This window comes from Camelus bactrianus, chromosome 25 (assembly GCF_048773025.1).
Source record: "Camelus bactrianus isolate YW-2024 breed Bactrian camel chromosome 25, ASM4877302v1, whole genome shotgun sequence".
Classification (NCBI taxonomy): domain Eukaryota; kingdom Metazoa; phylum Chordata; class Mammalia; order Artiodactyla; family Camelidae; genus Camelus; species Camelus bactrianus.
Genome location: NC_133563.1, coordinates 4,426,590 through 4,449,252, shown reverse-complemented (window position 1 = coordinate 4,449,252; position 22,663 = coordinate 4,426,590). Strand labels below are relative to the sequence as shown.

Sequence of the window (22,663 nt, the reverse complement as noted above, 5' to 3'; positions counted from 1 at the left end):
ACGGGTGGGGAAGGAGACAGTGAAGGGGACAGAAAGGAAGTCGGTGGAGTTTTGACTAATGGGCACCATGTTTTTTTGGGGGGCAATGGGTTATTTTAAAATTAGATTATTATCTAAAAATTAGCTTACAAAAGTGTTCAAAATGAGCAGCACAACTCTGTAAATACACTCAAGTCACTGAATAGTATACTTAAAAATGAGTTAATTTTATGGTATGTAAATTATCTTAAGAAAGCTGTTTTAAAAAACTGAAAAAAATCACACTATTAACTTTTTATTAACTAATTCAATTCAGTTACATACAATTTACAATGTTTGAGATATTTAATGCTTTTCATGGAAAATAAATTACTCAGTTACCAGAAAATCTTAGCTGTTTTCAAATCCCAAGTAGTTTAAGGAATGGTAGGGAGCGCTATGTGTCACAGGACAAAGGAAACAATTTTAGTCATAGGATAAAGGAAACAATTTTAATTGTAAGAATAGCTCCATATTTGGAAAGTGACTGGAGAAACACTTTTTTAATCCTAGCAAGTGAAATGGGTGGAGTCAGTTTGCATGTATGAAATTTTTCAACTTTCATTTTCATCTGAAATGAACAATCACAAGGTTAACTTTTCAGCATTCTTTTTGAGTTAACTGTTGCAGCAGATGGACTGATCACTACACCTGGGTCCTCAGTTTCTGCTAGCTCTTCTTAAAGGCTGCACAAGCCTCTCCAAGCATGGGCATCTACCTCTTGGAGAAGTTTTAAGTAACAAACAAATGTAAAAATCTTCTAAGAATCTGTTTCGTCAAAATAGCAAATATATGTACTGCCAAAATACTTACTAAATTAAATTTACTCCAATTATGTCAAAGATTGCAAAAAAATATATATTCCCCTACTAGTTATCATAATATGTTCCAAATACATAGCAGTTACAGACTACTTATTCAAAACAAGAATTGCTCCACCAAGCTTCATTTTAAATTTGAAAACTGAATCCTAAACCAGAAGTTATTTTAAAGGCAACGTTTTGCTTGGTTTAAAGTACAAAAGGTTAAAAATTGATCCTCTTACATACTTAGAAAAAAATGACACTTTAAAAAGTAACACTTTAAAATGAGCTATCAAGCCACAAAAGGCATGGAAGAAACTTAAAAGACATATTATTAAATGAAAGAAGCCAGTCTGAAAAGGTTACAAACTGTATGATTCCAACCAAATGACATTCTGGAAAAGGCACAGCTACAGAAACAATAAAAAGATCGTGGTTTCCAGGGGTTTGGGGAGAGGGAGGGAGGGAGGAATGAACAGATGGAGCACAAGGGATTTTTAGGGCAGTGAAATTATTCTGTGTGATACTATAGTGGCTAAATGTCATTATGCATTTGTCAAAACCCATAGAATGTACAACATCAAAAGTAAACCCTAATGTGAACTATGGACTTTGGTTGATAAAACGTGCCCATGTTGGTTCATCGATTGTACCAAATGTGCCACACTGATGAGGGATGTTGAGGGTAGGGCAGTATATATGTGTGGGTGGGGAGGGCTGTGTGCAAACTCTGTATTTTCTGCTCAATTCTGCTGTGAACCTGAAATTGCTCTAAAAGAATAAAGTCTATTATAAATAAATAAATAGTAATGTTTTGATGAAAAATCTAAAAGTAGCAAAACACACTGATCCATAGACATTCCTGCTCCCTGGCAAAGCAATAGAAGAAAATTATGAGAGAGCACATTCACAGAAGTTATTATTTTGGAAGCTATTTTGAGGTTTCTGTTATTTAAATGCACTTTTGTCTTATTTTTGAACAGGAACAGAGCACAGCAGCGGGAGGTACAAGTAGAGCAGGCAGTAGGACTCCATCACACCCTTTTGCCCACAAACCAGAACCTCCTTCTAGGGAAATAACACCATTCTGTCTTTGTGGTTACTATAGTTTTATTCCACACTTAAATGGAAAATGTTTGCTAATAAAGCCATTTTGTCTTTAGTTAAAAAAACAAAAGGCAGCCTAAAAGACCACATAACATATGGCGATTGGCACATGGGTTTTTAATTCTTTGCTTCAACTGACGTCATTAATGCTTAAGAATAAGGTGCTTAAGCAAAAGTTACAGTGGGCACATGAATAGCAACAGGTGAAAGAAATGATCTCTAGGTTTTTGTGCTTTAAAATGTCCTGGAGGTAGGGGTGTAGCAGGGGAAACGGTGGAGATGGATCAAACAAGACTGGCAAAATGTTGATATTGTTGAAATTGGGTCGCAGACATTCTCTTAAATTATGCTTATTTGAGAATTTCTGTAATATCAATTTCTTTAAAGTTATGTTTGAAAATAGCATATACAGTACCATCCCCACTCTATAAGAAAATCCCTAGGGGAAAAAACTTATACATTGAAATCAATCAAGTGTTTTGAGTAATTAAAATATTTTTACTTGAGGTTCACTGCACTGATAATTTTCTACAATGTTAAAAGAACTTAAAGCATACTTTTATTTTAATTTCCTGAACTACTCATTATATGAACAAGGTCTTTAGCAAATGACTATTTCTTCCATGAAACTACGCTGAATTCTCAGCGACTGACAGTAGAGAGTGAATTCCCTCTCACAGTTTTTGCTCACATCATTTAGCAATGTCATTCAAACTGAAAAGAGTTGTTCCTACAACAAAAATTATCTGGTGCTCCCCTGTTATCACATCGCCTGACTGCATTACTATCGCATTGCTACAATATTGTAGTATCATTTCATTGCATGCTGAATTCCAGTTTGCAATTTTGGCACTAAATATTTCAGTAGTAAAAAAACATTTTTTTTTTAACCTAGAGTCCTTATTTTTTCTTGGGCCTATCAGAAAGCTTTCAAGAAGTAAATTAGAAAGTAAACTGGTTGCCAAATGTTACTATTGGAAGAAACTAGGTGAAGCGTATATGGGAACTCTGTACTGTTTGTTATAACTGCCTGTGACCCTAAACTTTTCTAAATTAAAAAAAAATAGAAAGAAAGAAACTGGAACAAGAAAGTCAAGTTCAAAATAGGAAATGCAGGCTTGGTATTGTTTTGGTTAAAGTGCAGAGAATTTCACAAAAGAATACAAAAACATTACATTACACAACAAACCAAGCACTGCAAAATGCCTCAACATTACTAAACAGACCTGTTCAATGCTTGGATAGAAAGAGGCTGATTTTACAAGATATGGTTATCCCAAGAAAGAAAAGGCTTTCCCCACACCCATAAACTTTTCTCATGGGCATGCAAATAAAGCCTCACTTGTTAAAAATGTCAGACATCCCTTGCTCTCTCTTTTGGTTCAAGGTGATAAGTTATCATTTATAATGTCCGACAAAAGGTGAGGTGGTGGATATATACGAGACATTTATGTTAATCCACCTTTCCTTAAATTACATGACATTTAGTTGAAGACACAGCATGTTTCTCACTTGTGCTACAGCTTTGATGAAAAAGAGAATATTCTTTTCTATGAAAAATGAGAGGTCAGAACAAAAGGTAGGACTTTATGTAACGGGAGAGAAAAAGTGACAGAACAGAGTTCTGAGTGATAAGCAGAGTGGGCGTGAACAGACAGCCCCTTCTAATTCTTTGGTAACCTAGGCTAAGCTCTGGGATACTGGGTAACTGAAACTTTCTTCCCAGGAAGGAAAGAAAGGGGGAAAAAAGTTCATAAGCAGAAAATAGATTTAATATCTTGTTTTAGCCTAAAGTATGCTATTTCACAGTTTCCTCTGTGTCAGAGAATAGGCCAAAATACAGTTGAACATTTACATAACAGTTCTTCAAATGCCTTACAGTCATGTGAGTGTTTGTGTTATGCCAAAACTGCAAAATATTTTATGGTTTTTGGAATTTGCTTTTGAAACGATTCCAGATTTTAAGTACAACTAACAACACATCGCCATGTTTGAGCACCGTGTTTGGGTAAGTAATTTCAGTCAGGAAAAACGCAAAATAACGAAATGTACTAGGAGTTACTTGGGAATGTTAATTTAAATAGAACACACATGACCTTTGATTTAAAAATTTCACTTCTGTGAAACAGAAATAGAAGAGTTTAAAGATCAATATGAACTTTGACAGAGAAAACATTAGAAGTCAAAAAAATAAAGGACTGTTACATTGTGATATATTTTCACTCTTGGGGTATCATGTGGAAGTTTCAACAGTGAGGTAAGTATACAAATATTCCTTAGAGAAGAAGTCAGTGACATACTGGTAAGTTTAAAAAAAAAAAAAGAGCAAGTGGGCAGTACAGTAGTTTGCCACATTTATAAACATACACATGTCTATGTTACCAAATAGCTGTAGACTTGGAGCTATATAAAAATGGCAGTCTACTTTTACTCATACTTCTATACTCTTAGACTTAATAACGAGGACATTGAGGACATCACAAACTTTAAAACTAATAGTAGAAAAAAATTAACATATAACCCAAGCCCCAAATTACAGGAAATATTAAGCCATAAATGTCAGTTCCTTCTGCCTTTGGGGCTTCAATTCAAGACTCAATTTCATATCTCACCATGATGGGAAACTGTCTTTAAGAGATTCCTTCTTTTAACAGGGTCCGGATAGCAAGTCAGTGGTGGACCTGGATACTCTGCAAATGTCTTATAGGCACAAGAAACCGCACCAGGCATCTGTGGCACAATGCATTCCACTCCTGACATTCTGGTGCGTAAGAAAGGAGGACAAAGATCTTTCTTATAACCAGTGCTCACTACCAGCAAGTGATTGTCACAAGGTCCAGAGAAGATGACAGACTGGGATTGGGCTGGGTGCCTGACACAGTACTCAACTGTGAATAATTACTTATGCTTTTGAGCCTTTTCAAACCTTCAAAAGCTGGCCAGCTGATGATTATCATGGCTTCCTCCCTATTCGTCTTCCCCAATAGAATAAAGATTATTTTTAATAGCATTAATGAATGTTTTTAAAACTCCTAAAAGAATGATCAAATATAATTAATAATGGCTACAAGCTTTGCTGCTACCAAGATTCCAAAGTTCTTGCTCCCTGTTGGAAAACTATAGAGGGAGAGGGAATAAAAACACAATAGCAACTGTAGGGGTCAGATAGGTTAGTTCCAGGCCACTTCCAGTTCACTTATCAAAAACCTCACTTCCTCACTTGCATATTGGTGGGTGTACTCAAAACATTTAAATAGCTTGAGAAGAAACAAACAAGGCTTGGTATAATTTTGAAATTTTTTTAGCAATATTGCTTGTGCCAAAGTTAAATTTTATTTTTAATAAAACGAAGTTGTTACTGGCTAAACAAAGATCTTTTTAAAACAATTTTTTGAAAAGAATATTGAGAATGAGAGGTCATTATATACCCAAGTTGGAGTCACAAGCAATCAGACTTCGGAGGAATGCCAAAAACTGGGCCAATCCCATCATTCTATAAGAGCCAGAAACGTTAAGTAAATTGCCCCACGTAGAAGAGATGAGACTAAAGCTCAGCTCTCCCCACTTCCAGACGGACAAATCTCTTTCCATTATACCCTGCTGTCTCCAAGAAATTGAGCACAACTAAAAAGAATCAGATTTAAAATATATTGATTCTAAGAAAGTACTGAATAATCTCACTCTAGACTTGTTAGTAAAGATTTAGCGGGGACAAACTACAAGTCCTATAAAACTTAAAACAATTTTAACTTACTGGAGGTCGACATGAATTCATGCTACTTAGAAACATAATTGTTCTCATTATGAATTTTCCTATTCTGTAATTCATTCACATGACTTTACCACCCTATTACAATGACTCCACACTAATGGCCCTAAAATAGGAGAAAGGAAAAAGGAAAGTTGTATACATAGGTAACCTAAAAGATTATGCTGTCAATATACAGTTAAAAAAAACCACACATTTTGGTTTGTTTTGAAACAACCTTCTTGGTCAGAGATATGACCAGAAGCTGTTGCCTGCCATGCTAACCTTCAGTGGGGCAGACAATATTCTTTTGTGAACTCGGGCACTGGCTATCAAAGGAGTGCTTTGTTTCTGCCCTTCCTGTCCACTTCCATCAGAGCTTTACCTGGGATAATAGGCTGTGTAGTTCATGAAGAGCTGAGTGCCCGCTGGGTAGTATGCCGTGGAGGGCTGCAGCGCTCGTGGGTTCAAGAGCACGGAGGGCTGGTAGATGGCAGCTTCAGTAGGAATGACTGCTGCAGGGGCTGGAAATGTGTAGGAGGGAGGAGACAGGCCTAAATAAGCAAAGAGAGAGACTTTGAGATATACTGTTAATAGTTAACACATGCTCTAGCACTAAAGCCATAAGTGAGGTCACTGTTCCATACACACCAGGTTTTTATACCGACCCAAAAAAGCAGCTTCCTTTTGATTATAAAGATAACGCACTAGAAGCAATCTTAGATCTCACACTCTTATCATTCTTAGTCTGAAATTTGGAAAAACCAGAATCAAGTGGACTTTCAAGTCTTCTCAACCATTTCATGACATACGAATTTTTTCCCCCCATTCCTGAGTATCCACAAACTAACCCTTTGAGGAAAGAAACTTGGGGCTGACATTTGGTATAACCTCAAACTAAAGGCTGGGTTTTTCCCCCCCGCCTCGAGAGCTATGCTGCTATTCCATCTTGTTATCTATTCTATAGTACAACACAACATGAAGACAGTTATGATAAAACCCTGTTCACCAGTACCAAACGTACACCAAAGCATAGACTGTACTGGAGTAAACAAAGTAGATCAACTCTGTGTTATTTACACCCAAAGGCAACCCAGAAGATAAGCTTTGAAGCTAATCTACATCTTTAGATCAGTATTAAAACAAAAAAACCCCAAAAAACAACCTGGGAAATAACCCTGAAGAAATATCTGTGCAAGCCTTCCTGAGAGTCAGCTGGTGAAAAGCTGACTCAGATTAAATGGAAAACAGAAAGGATTAAATTCCTTTGTCTTCTGGTTATGCAGCATCTTCGAGGCCCAGTAACTTACTTAAGTCAGACCAGTTTTTGGTCACTAGCTTTAACTTATGGGATGAACATGACTCCCTAGGCCGGCTTCATCCAGAAGAGTTAACTGGAAGGTCGCCTGAATCTGGGGTCCCTGATCCCTGACTTAAGTTTTCAGACCTAGAACCACCTAATATATTTTGCAAACAGCTGAGGCCCAAGGGATAACTTTTTACATGAAAATCCCTATTGTCTTTTGCTCTTCTTATGAGTTTCCATATGTCTATGGAGGTGAGTAAGAGACTCAGCTGAAGATGGGCCCATAAGCCAGAGACCAACATACTGCTCTCATGGTCAACTTCTGGGTGCCTCCTTCATACCCACCATAAACTGTGCTGCATGCTAAATACTTAATGTAGTAATTTTAAAATTGTGATCCCTGGCCTTAAAGAGTCCACAAATAGGGCAAACAGGACAAACTGAGACACCTAAGTCATAATTAGGCTATCAGACAAAAAAAAAAGAAAAAAAGAAAAGAAAAAAGAAAAAGTCCAGTAGAACAAGCATAATAACATGCATAAATTGGAATTCTGATTTTTTTAAGCATAAACTCTTCCACTAAAATGACTAATGGTCAAATTTTTAAAATTTTAGAAAGTATTAAAAGCTATGGAAATGGGGGGGAGTGTATAGCTCAGTGGTAGAGCTCCTGCTTAGCATGCGCGAGGTCCTGGGTTCAATTCCCAGTACCTCCTTTAAAAAAAAAAAAGACATGGAAATACATTTGTATGCCCAAAAAATGCATTTAAAAATTAAGTTATTTTACAGCTTATGAGGGGGAAAAGGGAAGAAATGAAAGTCTTATAAAGAAAGTGTCTAAAGACCACTTTTCCACCAAAAAGAGAAAAGAAAAAGAATTTGGGTTGTACATCACAGGAAAAGAATCTGGGTTGTACATGACGGAGAAATTCCCTTATCTCACAATGCTTGACAGATTATCACGAAAGGGAATAGTAAAAGTTACTGATATTATCAGTAATTTATGGATAGGAAACATACAAACGGCTAAGATTACCTCAAGATATCCACTTAAACCCAATCATACATTTTTAAAACTTGAAACTCATTAGTGATCAACTATTAGATATTCAGCAACAGCAAGCAGCAGATAAACATTAGCATTTAGAAATTCCAAAGGGGGAAAAAAAAAGATTTAAGTCCCAGTAAATGTCCTACAAAGAATACTTTATCAAAAAGGTTTTGGTATAGATCCCTCTTACTAGAAAGTGATGTCTTAACACTCCCCCATTTGATTGGAATCAAGCACATAATCCAGTGTACATTCTCAGTTATCTTTAGACTGTATTCCAAATGCTACATTCTTTAAACATATCCAACATGCTTCCGAATTAGGTATGTCTTACTTAAACTGAAAACTTTGTCCAAAAATTCAACTTTTAACATCAGATCCCCAGAAGTTCCTTAGTCACGAACCAGAACTTGGTCTCCAGACTAAAGTCTTGTTCCTCTCAAACAAGATTCCAGATGGCTTGCACCCCGGTGCCAATGAGCAAGAGCATGGCTTGATATTAAGCACTGATCCTGTGATCCAATGGAAACTTTGGCTAATTTACGCATTTATATTTCTTTACTAACTTGCTCATTCCAGATATCCTGGAGAGCAAGAGAGATGCTCTGCAGGTTATCCTTTCCAAAAAATATCGAGTGCTCAAAAAATTAAAAATGTAAAAAGGGCATCAAATCACCCTTCTTTAAAAAAACAAAAAAAGCTTAATGTGTTACACACACAAAAGAAGAAAACATCTGGCCATACTTATTTTCTCTTTAAATGCGTATTCAAATAGCTACATAGCCAGGTTGCCTCCCAGAGTCAGTGCTTATCTTGAGCACACTAAGCCTCAGAAATCAAGTGCTTATCACTGGAAAAGCAAGAATATAATTTGAAAGGCGGTATTCGTAGCATCTCTAATTATGGGTGTCCACAACCAAGGTCTTAAATGATTACCAGATACTACCGATTTCAGATGGGAAAGCCTTGTATAACCACCTCACCTGCCTCAGAAAGAACCAGGGGCACAGAAAGTTATGAAAGCAGCTCAAGCACCTACCAGCATATAGCGTAGAATAGCGCCAAGACCCAAGAAAAACTTACATGGTAACTTACATGGCGGTGGGGATAAGCCATTTCGATTTAAAGTGCCCCCCATTAACACAAAGTTCATCTCCTCAGCTGAACACTGAAAGACTTCAACATATCTGTCCTTCATGGTTTTTTTATGACACTTCTGTGCAGCCATAAACGCTCTGTCCGCAGACTTCATCTGGATAAAGGCATCTCCTGATGGGCGGCCCTGAGCGTGTGGGGGAAGAATAAAAACAAAAGGAGACTGTCTCCTTCAACAAGGAAATGGTTGCTTACAAAACATGCAAAAGTGAGTGACAATCACCCATAGTAAGACAGTTTAGCCACAAAATCTGGGTGAGTGTGATCTACTGAAACCTAACTTGCATTTCATCACCTAATCAACAAAATCGCCCACAAAACCTGGAAGAAGTGGTTTTGAGAGCTCATAGCTGAAAATGATCCTTTTTTGGTTTCTATCAATTAATACTAGATTTGTGGGCTTTTGAAAGGGTCTCCTTGTGACTGTGGTTTCAAAGTACAGGACTGGATACTGGGTTTTTCCTTTCTAAAAAATCCAATTAAATCTACTCAGTTGAGAAAAGCTAGTAACAGAAGCCATATTAGAGCTTTATGTACGTAGAGCTCCTACGTGAAACTGAACAAGCCAGTGTTCTCTTTCAGCTCTCAATTCTGTCTCTCACTGACCTGCAAGTTCTCTTTCCCATCTCCCTGAAGCCTCGTTTGGGACATGGCTTGGGGATGAGGAAGGAGAATGGGAATTGGGGGTCGCAAAGAACAGTGACGACTGCAGCATGGGCACTGGGAGCCCTTCCCGCGCCTCTTCCCTGGCATCTCCGCCGTTTAAACCTTGGTGTTTAAGGAGATTTCCTCTGTTACTAATAGCTTGCTAAAAATCCTATTTAAAAGGAAGCTGGTAAATTTCTGTTCCACAGAACCAGAACGCCTTAGTTTTTATTTAGCAGAGACATTTCATGGGAGAGAAAAGACAACCAGCTTATAGGACTCCTTTCTTATTTTATGCATTTCTTTAAAGTCTCTAAGGGACTATTTAGTACAAATTATTACCATGCAAGTTACCATAAGAGTTACCATACCAGGGAAATTAGGGACACCAGGGAAACCCATTCCAAGATGGAAAACTAACATCTTCGAGGCAGCTAAAAGCTTGTCCATCATCAAAGCATTTCTTCCAAGTGCAATCACAGGAGGTCACCAGGGTCAATGAGAGGCAAATCTGTCTACTGCTGTTAATCAAAGAGTAATAGTAGCCCCCGGGTTATTAGAAATGGTGACTCAGAGAGAAACCAAACAATTCCCTGGTGATGCTAAATTGTGGGGAATTTTATTCAAAAGGACTCCCACTGGTGAAGCATGCCAAGAGGATTCCTAGTCAGATAAAAAGTTGTATAGCTTAATATTGATGTAAGAGTTAGAATGAGCATGTGCTGGTGTAGAAAACCAAGCAAGGGCTCAGGACTTTCTCCAGTTCCTTGTACCCAGTGGCATACACTTTCCAGTGAGACAGGATTTCAGTTATGAATGTGACTAAATCCTCACATGAGAAGAGAAAGTGGGAAACTAGCAGTTTAGAAAAAATATCTCCAATACAAACCTATATTCAACCAATGATGCACAGAAAACACCTTGCTTTTAAAAATTAATAACTTTGCTTTTAATAAAGAATTCCTATTTTAACTGGAATTATGTGGTTTATGGGTTTTTAGAATTCCGTCTTGCTTAGATAGCACAAAGCCCTGACGAACTGCCCAGCAACTAATATAGTTAATTTTATTTAACGAGAAATCAAGAGACAAAAAGCCAGGAGCTACTTTTATTATGCTTAGACTATATACCTGCATACTGTAAGAATCTGATTAGATTTTGATAAAGGATTCTCAACAATTAATTCATTAATACATTTGAGTGTCTATTATAATCACAGTGTTCTAGGTGGTGGAGATACAAGTCCTTTCTTTTTGAATTTGCACTGTATTGAACGCAACTTGATGTCTAACATATGTGTGAAATGAAACAAGCCATTTCCAAAAAATCTGGATACAAAATATACGGGAAGATAGACATGCTCATTGGTTTATGCATCATCTATGGCTGCTTTCACACTACGACAACAGAGTGGCAGAGTTCAGTAGTTTCAACAGTAAAACATTGTATTAGACTGATGTATGTCTCCTACCTGATGCTCTGATGCTGTTGATAATTTGATGGACACTTGTGATGATGGAATCAGAGCTGAATTTGAATTACCACAACAATGATAGCATTCTTTCTGAAGTTCACCTTAAAGACCTCTCACATTTATAGTTAAATCTTTCCTTCAAGACTTACTGATGATCTGTTACTCTTTTCTTGGAAAAATGCCTTTGATAATAAGAATAAACCAATTTTCCAGTAAGTGACTTTCTTACCTGGTGATTCAGTACCATGTGGACTCCGTGAGTTCGAATATCTGTGGAAAATTCCCCAAGAAAGTCCAGGATGTCCTCAATTGTGGCCGCGTAGGGAAGACCTCGAAGGCGTACACAGTCTCTAATGTTTGTAGGGGGCACAAATTGCTGAGGTAGTACTGGAATAATGGGAGGGGTTGGAAGTGGAATGAGAGGGGCCGAGGAGAATCGGTTCAGCACCTGTACTCAAAGCAAAACAGAGGGGAGTCAGAGCCTTGCTACTCCAAGGCTAACTGCAGACCAGCACTGGCTTCCCTGGGGAACTGTTAGAAGTGCACAATCTCAGCTCTGCCCCAACCTAGTAAATACGAGTTTGCATTTTAACAAGATCCCCGGGTGATCCACAAGCTTACTGAAGTTTGAGAAGCACTCATGGAGGAAGTCATTCATGCTTTATAGCTGGGAAAGCACGATGCTTCTGTCAAATGCATGCTGAGGTGTACACCACACATGACACAACGCGCTTAGATTAAGGATGCATCCACCTGGACAGATGTGTCACCATCTGCCTTGAGGCAACTACGCTTAAAGTCTGTTGCTTTTGGGGAGGGGATGCTCAAGTGGTAGAGTGCATGCTTGGCCTGCCCGAGGCCCTGGGTTCAATCCCCAGTGCCTCCTCTAAAACTGGATTAATAAATAAACCTAATTACCTACCCCCTCAACAAAAAATAGCATAAAATGACATATTAAAATTAAAAAAAAAGTCTGTTGCTTTTATAAGAATCAGGACATATTGTTAAGTGTGGGTTTATACAGCAGCCTATTAGATTTCATTTCACTAGGTACAGTGTTCTTCTTAATACTGTCTTCATAGTCTACCTCCAAACCCAAGAAGGATAAAGAAAATCACCCAGTAAAGGAATCACAGGTCAAACAGTGACTCTGGATTATATTAAAATATAATGTCACATTTATAATAATGTATAAAGCAGAAGACAGAATGGTTGGAAAATATAAACCTGAAAAATCATTTTGTGACAATGAAAATAATTACCTAGTTTCCAGGTGAATTTGAGACAGTAACAAGACAGAGGGTCCTGACTATCTTTTAAATTCATGAAATTCAGCTATCTTGAGAATGGATGAGAGGTCAGGTATATTTTGGAGAAAGAACTGTTCTCAGGCAAAACTTCCAAAGTTCTTGTCTATTTTTGTCTTACGTTAGAATGTGTTTACTAGCTGATAACACTAGGAGGTCCCTGTGTCATGAGGCATCCCCAGGTTTTCTGAACTCTTTATAATTGCAGCCTTTTATCATCCCATAACCTGAAAATACAAAGCAATCAATGAACTCCCCCCAAATTACCCTAATTTCCTCACTCAAACCCTGTCCAGTTGCTATCTGAATAAGAAGTGACAACAATCAAAGAATAAACACAACACAGCCAAAGAAATTTCATGACAAAAGGAAAGCAAGACTTTTAAAAATATATACCAGCAATCCAGACACAGCACAAACATTTGGGGAAGAACAAGAATAGAAAATAAATGTGGTTATAAACAAACTCAGGGCAAGAAGTGGTCTGGCATGTACAGTGCCTGCCAAACAGGAGGTGAGAAAGTTATTGACTGAAATGATCAGTAATGAAAAGAAGACAGTGCAGAGTCTACGGCTACTTCAACACTTAGCAAATAAATCATTAGGGACAGGAGGCTGGAGAGGGAGCTCAACCACACTCAGAACCATCTTATGTTAGAGTCACACGGAAACACCCGAAGCAATTAGCCTACGGTAGCCGGGGCCCTGGCGTAGTCCACCTAAGCTATGATTTCTGTCAAACTATTCTTCCAAGTAAAAATCTAAAATTAAAATTCTACTAATTTGGGAAGAATGTATGGAATGTTTGAAGACTCAAACATGCGCAGCATATTTCAGAAATTCAGAATTTATGATACTCATTTTCAACAAGGTACAGAGTTGTTTAAACTGTAAGTGTGCTCGTAGCTTGGAGTCAAGAACACTAGTACGACAGACCACGGAACTTGGCATTTCACCCACGCTCATTCTAGGTGTAAAAATCAATTTGACCCCCAGCAGGTGAACGGCTCTATTTAACTCGGGGGAATTATTTTCAATTGTAACGCACAATGGGCTTTGCAGAGGCTAGCCTGACAAAACCATTTTACAAACTCACAGAAATAATAGTCAGTGTCCGAACTGCTTGCAGAGAAGACCAAAGTAATCATTAAAATGACTATGTTCTACTGTGGGAGCCAACTAGGATAAGTTGAAGAGCCATGGGAAGCAGTCTGCATGGTCTCAGTTGCAAAGGAAATACGAACTGACCCTTGAAGAGAAATGTTCAGATGGCAAATCAAGAGGAGGAGCCAAAAGGCTTGAGACCCTACAGATGGTTTTCTGCCTGGATCTCAGTGAGCTTTCAGGAACTGACTGCCCCATTTGCGCCTCAAAAACAACGCTCAATTCTGAAATGTAGTAACAGGACAAAAGGGCACTTTGCACTGTCCCCAACAGGATGGAACTGATCAAGCCTTTTGGGAAATAAATTTGGCAACACATTAAAACCTTAGAAGTGCTCACCTTATGTTCAGTTCTAAAGAAATTGATCAGAAATTGAGTTCTATGAGCATGTTTACCAGAAACTTCTTATGATAGAAAAAAACCCCACCCCAACTCAAATATACCATAGAATTTGTAAATAAATGATATATCTCTGTGAGACATAGTATTAACTTAGAGATCAAAATTTTCAGACATGAGTAAACTTTTGAAACAGCATACAAAAGCATACGTATAGCAATATTTCAGTTATATTAAAACATGGTATTTTTTTCTGTGTGTATTCAGGACAATAGTGGCCGTCATTTGGTTACAGAATAAGATTTCTTTTCATGCACATACTTTCTGTAATTTCCAAGTTTTCTTTTAAAACAATGAATAATACAGGATTGTTTTCAGAAATAAAGAACAGAAATGAAGCAAAACCACCAATATGCTCTTAAAAACCAACCTGCTGGACTTCAGCTGCTGTGCTCCTGAAGAGTTCAATGTATCTTTTACCCAACAAGTCCTTGTGCTTCCTCAGTGCGTTCTGTGCGTACTCCTCACAAGCAAAGAGGACAAAAGCGTCCCCTGTTGGCCTACCATCTGGGTAGGTAACAAAGAGGATGCCTTCCTTCCCCCCAGTAATGGGGCAATGCTGTCCGAAGAAGGCTACCACCTCGTCAGCTGTGGCTGTGAATGGGAGCCCCCGCATGCGGACAATGACTTGGTTTTCCTTGGAGAGAAATTGGGCTACCTCATTCGATGTACCTGGGGAAGACAAATATCGGGAAGTATGGGGAGAAATGGTTAAGTCATCAACTTCACCAAATTTAAAATGGTAAAATTCTTGGCAATGTCTTGAATTCATAATTAAGACCCATACTCCCAAGTGAATTCATAATAACATCCCAGGAATCACAATTCTCCTCCCACATATTTCAAACTTCCGCCCTACTATTTTCATAAAACATCTCTTTAATTTAGGAAAGTAGCTTGACAGTAAAATCATGGGCCAACCACCATATTTTTCTCATGGAGAGGCAACTAGTCATCATGGTGGTTAAGAGCCCAGGTCTTGGAGCTAGAATGTCTGGATCTAGTTGTTGCTTTGCCATTTACTAAGATGTAATCTCAGTCAAGTTTAATTTCTGTGTCTCAGTTTCCTCATCTGTAAAATGGGAGTGAAATTACCTACCTCATAAATTATGAGAGTAAATCATTACATATAAAGCACTTCAGTGATTTTCATTATTTTCCCAATAACTTTTTATTAAGAAAGCTTCAAACATACTCAAGTAGAGAGAATGGTATAAAGGAATATACTTGGCTTCTAGTTTCAACATTTATCAACACTCTGCCTAACACATAAAGCATTTTGTATAGTGCTGCATGCAGAAGATACTCAAACATACACCATTCGAGTTCATACACTAGTAATATTTTCCCTAAGAGCAAATTCTTATCACGCTACCCACATACCACGCAGTCCCCAGCATTGATGTGAACACCAGTTAACTCTGTCATCTGCAATGTATGATGGAATTACCATGGAGCCTCAGGACCATAGCAAATATACTTTATCCCCAAACAATGTCAAACATTGCTTTGGGAACTTTGGAAACACTACTCAACTTGAAGCTCTGAATTTGGAAGCCTTATTTTGAGAAATAAATGCAAGAAATATACTAGTAAACTGTATAAACAGGATGCTGTTACTACTGGCCTTACAGTTGCAAAGATTTTTAACAGGGTTATATAGTGAAGGGATATAAATGTTCTCTGTATTTAAGTGAAAGCCACCCTTGTATATTTTGGCAATAGGTGTCAAAAGCCCCTAAAAGGCCACCCACATCCTTTGATTTAGCTGTCCTACTTTTAGAGATTTAGCCTAATGAGATACAAAAATATTTACTGCAACAAAGAGTGAAGAGCTGGAAATAAGCTCTAAATGCCCAATGGGATTGTTTGAAAAAAGATTACAGTACATATAACACTGTATAAGCAATTAACATTGAATTGTAATAACCTTTAATGAAAAAACTATGAAAATGAATATATGTATATATATGCATGACTGGGATATTATGCTATATACCAGAAATTGACACATTGTAATTGACTATACTTCAATTAAAAAAAAAAAAGCATTATGAACAAGCAAAAAAACCCAAATATTTAAAATTTTTTAGAAAACTGAGTAGCATCTGAAGATATTCATAATATACTAAAAGGACAAAGAAAATTAAAGCAGTATGAACTGAGCAATAGAAATTTACAGTTACAGGTACAGAAAAAAGTCTAAGGAACAAACCATAATTAACATTTTTTAATGCATCTGTTATTTTTAGGTTTTAAAGTTATGAATCACTCAAGAATTAAAGACTATCTGTTCCCACTTCTTTCTTTTTACTGCAAACACTACATATACACAATATTACTACAAACACTACATATCCACAATATTACTACAAACACTACATATCCTAAAATAGTAGAACCAGAAAGCTGCCATGTTCCTGGCCACTGAAGAGTTAAGGAAGTGAAGAGAAAAATTAGAAGCAGACATGTAACAATTTCAGGTATTCTGATATGGCTGTTTGAAGGTAGTTTTCTATTTAATTTCTTTCAAGAACTCTTTCCCTTTGTACACAACATTATATGACCTTTTGACCTTTGTATAATACTATTTTTAATGACTATTTAACCACAGTTGGTTGACTCAAGCCCAAGGGCGAGCATTATACTGATACTATTGGACATGTCTTACCTCCACTTAAAAAAAGTCAATTCCTATGTTTCGTTGGGAAATAAAAACTATTCATGACCCTATTTATCTACCCCTGGTATACAATGAAAATTTTCGATTCTTATTATAGCCACTTTATTTGAAAGGCACTCACCACCAGCAATTTTCAGAAAATCTTCACCTGTTGCTTTGTAAACCTAAAAAAAAGAAAGGGAAGTGAAATGCAGTTTCTGAGCCTCCTGACGTTAACACTCACACAAGGTGCCCGGAGTCTCAGGCTGTGAAGACACACCTCAATGTACCGGGTCCCCATGTGATGCTTGTGCCTCTGCAGCGCCAGGTCTCTGTGCTCCTCACTCACAAACCTGACCAGAGCTTCTCCGTTCCTTCGACCTTGGGCATTCAGACAAAGTGCTGCACCGCCCCTTTTAAAATAACAGAACAGAAGGCAGTAGGGAAAAAAATAAAAATACAGTGAGGAGAAAATGACAGAAAAACCTAGTATCCCTTTGGGATTGTTAAGTGAAATACAGACTAAGGAAAACCAACTTGGCAATATTGAGTCCTTTGAAGAATCTTGCAATATCTTGATCCGAAGACTGCCATGGTAAGCCTCGTGCCCTGACCACCGTGTTGTCATCAATAAGTTCCATCTTGCTGCTGTGGACCAAGCGGAACTTCAGATTGCACGATTAACACCAGGCAGTCTGACCTGTGATCCCTGAAGACAACTTCACTATGTGCACAAGAGGGGTTCTTTATTTGGAGTTCAGACAGACTCGTGATACAGCCTGACTTACTCCATAACCTCAAAAATTATTTGGACACAGTTCAAAGTATCCTTAGGTGGTTTCTATAGAAAGACCTCTGCCCCTGCAGGTGCAGCATAGCTGGGTGACCCAGAAAACCACCTATCAACTGGGTTGCTGCTTGCTTGCCGCAAATTGAGAAGAACCCAGGATCCATTCATAGGAAGTGAAGTTCTCCCAATACCCTGATGGCCTGTGACTTCACAGAGCCAAAAAGGACAGGTTTAAATTCATTCCCTGATCTGGCCAGTACACCACTGGGGTTTAAATCCAGTCTAACAGCAAAACTTAAGATCCACATAAAGCTGGTAATTAACCCACATCAGTAATGTGTGTATGTGGTCAGAAGTTTGCCATTAAATATCACCCATATCAAATGGGGAGCCATCACAGAGAGTGTTTATGGAAATGCTTGGGAGTTTCCACCCCTTAATGAGTCATTTGTAAATCACCTATTCTATATTTTGACACCTTTTGATGTTCTATTCTCCCATATTTTTATTTTCAATACTCCTAAGACATTTTCCTAATGAGTCACTTTCTCCACATCTAAATAGGACGCAGCGTCTCTCTTATGAGCAAAGATGTCAGAAGTTTCTGTTCACTTCAGGCACCAAGCAAACTCACACAGTTCACTGCAGTGGTTTACAAACGTAAACAGGTCTCCCTGTGATTACGATCAGAGATACCACCATCTCATGCTTCCCCAGTCATTTCCTTTGCTTTCAAGTACTGAGCTGATAATACTTAAAATTATCTCAGTAAAAATCTTGTGAACTCTTTTAAAGCCTATGATTTTTCCTCTGGAAGTTTTCCAGTGAGGATGGACAGGTCAGAGAGGCTAAAATCAGAACCACAGACACAAACACATGCTGTATCTAAGGTCACAAGTGACTAAGGACACAAATATTTCATTGAATGTTATTCCCAACATCTAAGCTTACTTTAAAGTACAAACTTCTTTGATAAATGACCTAGTATTAAAAAACGAATAGCCAACAGGCTTGGTAAAGTTGCTAAAATATAAGGGGGAGTTAAAAAAACACAATATGAATATAAACACATCAATAAAGGCTCAACAGAATAGTGCTCAAGTACTTACCAAGTGCCACTTTCAAATTTGTAATTTACTCTCTCTGGATCGGAAAACCTGTGATCTAAAATGAGAATATACAAGTCACCTTTTTAGCTATGAGGGAGACAAAGCAGTGGGAGGAAATCAGAAGTACAGGTGGGGGAACATGGGCAGGATCAGATTCTAGGTTCCACGTTGCTGGAATGCTAATACTTACTATAAGGGTCTGAAATCATTGCTAAAATTATATTGCCCATATCTTCAACTTGAGAGGCTCCATACCGGGAGGCTGAACCATTCTTCTCAAAATTTAAATCTGCGAGATTAAGTTAAGGAAACATTTTGGGGAGGTAAAACAAAGTTACTTCTAACCCAAAATTAAATTCTCCCAGAGCCAAGAAGCCAAGTAAAATGCATCTGATTGACAATTCTTTGAAATCTCAGAATAGCTGCTTGCCATCAAGTCTGGATTTCAGCCATGCTTCCTGAAGTCTCCAACTGCCCACTTGGGTTAATATGGCCAAAACAGTCCTGTCTTGAGGAGTAATAACATGAATTGAGTGGTAGCAAATGCATGAATAATGAGTGCTTTAATTTCAAACCATGAAGTGCACAACAAAGTTAACAGGACCCTTAATCCTACCTTTACAGCACACACAAGGCAATGGACATGATGACTTCAAGATTTAGCCTCCTAGGAGATTTTTGGAGCCCCATAACAGTGCCATCCTGGATGGCAGCAAATGCTTGTCCTTTGAGAGTAAACCTATAGAAACAGTTCAAGCACTCAGAGCCAGCACTGGCCTGTGTGGCTTTTGGTTAACTGAGCACAGCGTTTGGTAAGCCAGGAAACACGGCTTCTAAGAAACGCATGGCTTAAGGTGGGTTTGAAGGTGCAACAAGATGAGATTTCCATCAAGTTTTGCTAATTTACACTCTAAAATAAGCATGTATCTTTGTCAAAATAGTTACCTCAGGAAGCTAATGGTCACTGATATATTTAATTTCTTTATTTCTAAGTTTCAGTGCTATAGTCACTTTGTGTTACGTATAAATTCGCATACACTTTGTAATGTAGTACAATGCATGTAACAATACTATGGGACTATCTTTTCTTGAGTTTTAAATGAAAACAGCCATCTGGTTGGTGGTTATTAAGACGTTTGCCATATTTTATAAAAAATGTTTCTGGCTGGTACTTTGTAATAAGGGTAAAAAATGAAGACAGATATTAAGAAAAAGTTGGTAGGTACTATATTTACTGCACATAAAGGGGGTACAATGTAAAAACAACTCAGATCTCTCTCCCACTAAAAGTCAGTCAATCTTCTGAAGAATTATTCCTTTTGACTCTCCATTCAAAATCCCTTTCCATTTCATCCCCTCAGCTTCTTTCCTTCCTCCAGTAAAGAGACATGGCATTGCTTTCCCACTGTGCTAGGAAAATTCATTTTCGTGTTGTCTCTCAACCAGCTACATCGCTGCAGTTAAATACACTACTTGCAGAAAGGCAGCCATACGTTCCCTTGGAAAATTACTTAACCCCACTAAGCTTCAGCTTCTCTGCAAAGCTGAAGCTGCAATAATCACTACCTCCCTGGGCTTTTGTGAAGATTCAATGAGATAAAACAAGCCCAGGGCACAAAGCAGGCATTTGCTAAGTACCATTCCCCCCTGTCTTCCTAGAACTCTCAGGTGACCAACTTTCATGACCCATGATAATCACACTTTAAAAGCATCACACTTAAGACTAAACAAATCTGAACTCACCAGATGCCGATTTATGTACTCATAGGATAATCATCAGGCTAAAACGGTGGATAATTTCTGCACTCCCCCTGCAGTCCTGCCCTTTAGATCAATCCAGTGATGAAATAAACATGCTGCCCACTGAGGGATTAGAAAGTCAGTCCCAGGAGATGTTCAAGCAACAGAGCAATGACCACCGACTGGGATCATTAAAATGATTATCCTTGGAAGGCTGTGCTGTGAAGTATCTACTAATTCAGTGGCATTTTCAAAGGACATGATGACAGGACAGAAAAACTACAACCAAAGAATGAAGATGCTTTTGGGACACAACTGCCCTAAGTTTTCTGGGGACACGTGGGGACTTTAAGGATCCTTATAGAACTGAGAAAGTTGAGCTGTGACTGGCCATAGTTTATCAGGTAAACTTTGCCACCAAACAATCGTCTGGAACCCTACAATTCTAATTAACACTTTCAGTCTTGTAAGGGCCTACAGTGAAACAAAGAGAAAAGTATCCAAGAAATAGAGAAGAGGCCAGTGCCATCGTATACAAGTCAATGTCTCTCAACTCTGGCATCAGTGGTATGTAAGGCATAACTCTTTGTTGGGAAGGGGGGAGGGTCCCTGTGTACTATAGGATTTTTAGTAGCATGCTAACCTCTACCTACCCCCAGTTATTAACAATTAAAACTATCTGACATGGCCAATGTCCCCAGGTGGGCAAAACCCATGCCAGCTTGCAAACCACAGGTATAAGCTAGCAGCTCCCAAAAGCTGCAGCTTAACCCCTTACTATCCATTGATCCTTCAGAGAAAATTTCTACTGGTAGGAGACCATTTACTGGACAGAAATTTTGAAAGAATTTGACCAAGGAAACACTGTGTAAGGACCAACCTGATGCTGTGTCAAAACCCATCAGCAGAGACACGCACGCCCTGCACCTTAAGGAACATGCAAGAAAACTCAGGAGTCAACCCTTGATCCTCTGCGTGTTTTTGTGCAGCCCAGAGCAAATTATGGATTTTACATTTTTAAAGGATTGTAAAGAAAGAATATGAGCAGAGACTGTACGTGGCCTGCAATAAAGCCTAAAATATTGACTACCTAGCCCTTTACTGAAAAACTTTGCTGACTTCTGATCTAGAGACATGAAAACTGCCAAAACCGGAACGCCACAGGAATGTTTGCCACATCGTAACTTTCCATCCCCAAACAGAATCTTGGGGGGAAATGAAACTTTGGAGGAACTGAAGTAGGAAAGTACGTTCCATTCAAACCAGTTTTTTCTCTTCGATCAGTGACAACTAGGGTTATCTTTCTAATCCCTTAACCAAATTGGACCACAGGTAACTCCCGCTCAGCGCCGAATCCTTTCCTAACCGCTCTTAAATCACAACCGTCAATTTAAGAGTTGTTTAGAGACTATCTCGAAAATAGTACTCTCTTCAACTGTAGTGCGCATTTCTTGAGCACAGGGCCACCTTCCTCTGATCTCTTTCTGTCTACCAGAGCAACTATCACTTCTAAGAATCTACTGACATAAATGGCCTTTATGACACATCATTTGTGCCAAACACTGTTTATTTCCTCCTATTTTTGCAATAGCCCTGCTGGGTATATAACAATAAAACAAACAGATGAAGAAACTAGGATTTCGAGAAGTTCCGTAGCTCACCCAGTTCCCCAAGCTGGGAGGTAATGAAGCTGGAATTACCAAACAGCTCTGATTTGACTACGTGTATGTAACTGCTTGCACAGAGATAAGAAGGTTTGCTTAATTTGTTTTGTTTTGAGCAATACTTTGTGAGAAGCTTTCCGAATGTAAATATAAAAGCAGAGGGAAAGAGATGGATCAAAAGTAACAACATAATGTAGCCTGTCTGTGCAGAATAAATAGATTTGGAGCTAAAAAATTAAGTTTACTGAATTCTCCTTTTGAATTAAGAATATGTTCTAGACATTTGGCTAACTTGGTTCCACATAACACGTCCCAGCATGTTTCCCTTTAAGTCGTCACACACCAGGAAGACCAGCTGCTCTAAGCTCCTAGCAGCTTTTAAAAGTCACCCAACCTCCTGCCGGCCTGAACCACCCACCCACAGTCTTTGGAAGATTCATTCAACTCTCAATTCTTACCGGAATGTCCCATGAACAACAAATACAGGGGAATAAGAAACAAGTTTTAGTACTAATTCTTTC

The 22,663-nt window shown here is 38.3% G+C and overlaps 1 protein-coding gene across 6 annotated transcripts in view; it reads right to left on the bottom strand.

The window, feature by feature from the left end:
* Positions 1–22,663, bottom strand: part of ESRP1 (epithelial splicing regulatory protein 1) — a 48,979-nt gene that overhangs the window by 14,252 nt on the left and 12,064 nt on the right. For 4 of the 6 annotated variants that reach the window (XM_074353253.1, XM_074353254.1, XM_074353251.1 and 1 more), the window contains exons 5-13: positions 18,929–19,027; positions 18,739–18,793; positions 17,377–17,487; positions 17,120–17,252; positions 16,982–17,024; positions 14,548–14,849; positions 11,537–11,755; positions 9,117–9,315; positions 6,062–6,230 (exon numbers count right to left, since the gene is read on the bottom strand). In XM_074353253.1, the coding sequence (XP_074209354.1) occupies positions 6,062–6,230; positions 9,117–9,315; positions 11,537–11,755; positions 14,548–14,849; positions 16,982–17,024; positions 17,120–17,252; positions 17,377–17,487; positions 18,739–18,793; positions 18,929–19,027 (1,330 nt within the window). The remainder of the gene's footprint in view (positions 1–6,061; positions 6,231–9,116; positions 9,316–11,536; positions 11,756–14,547; positions 14,850–16,981; positions 17,025–17,119; positions 17,253–17,376; positions 17,488–18,738; positions 18,794–18,928; positions 19,028–22,663) is intronic. The other 2 variants (XM_074353252.1, XM_074353250.1) reach the window with 1 other exon arrangement.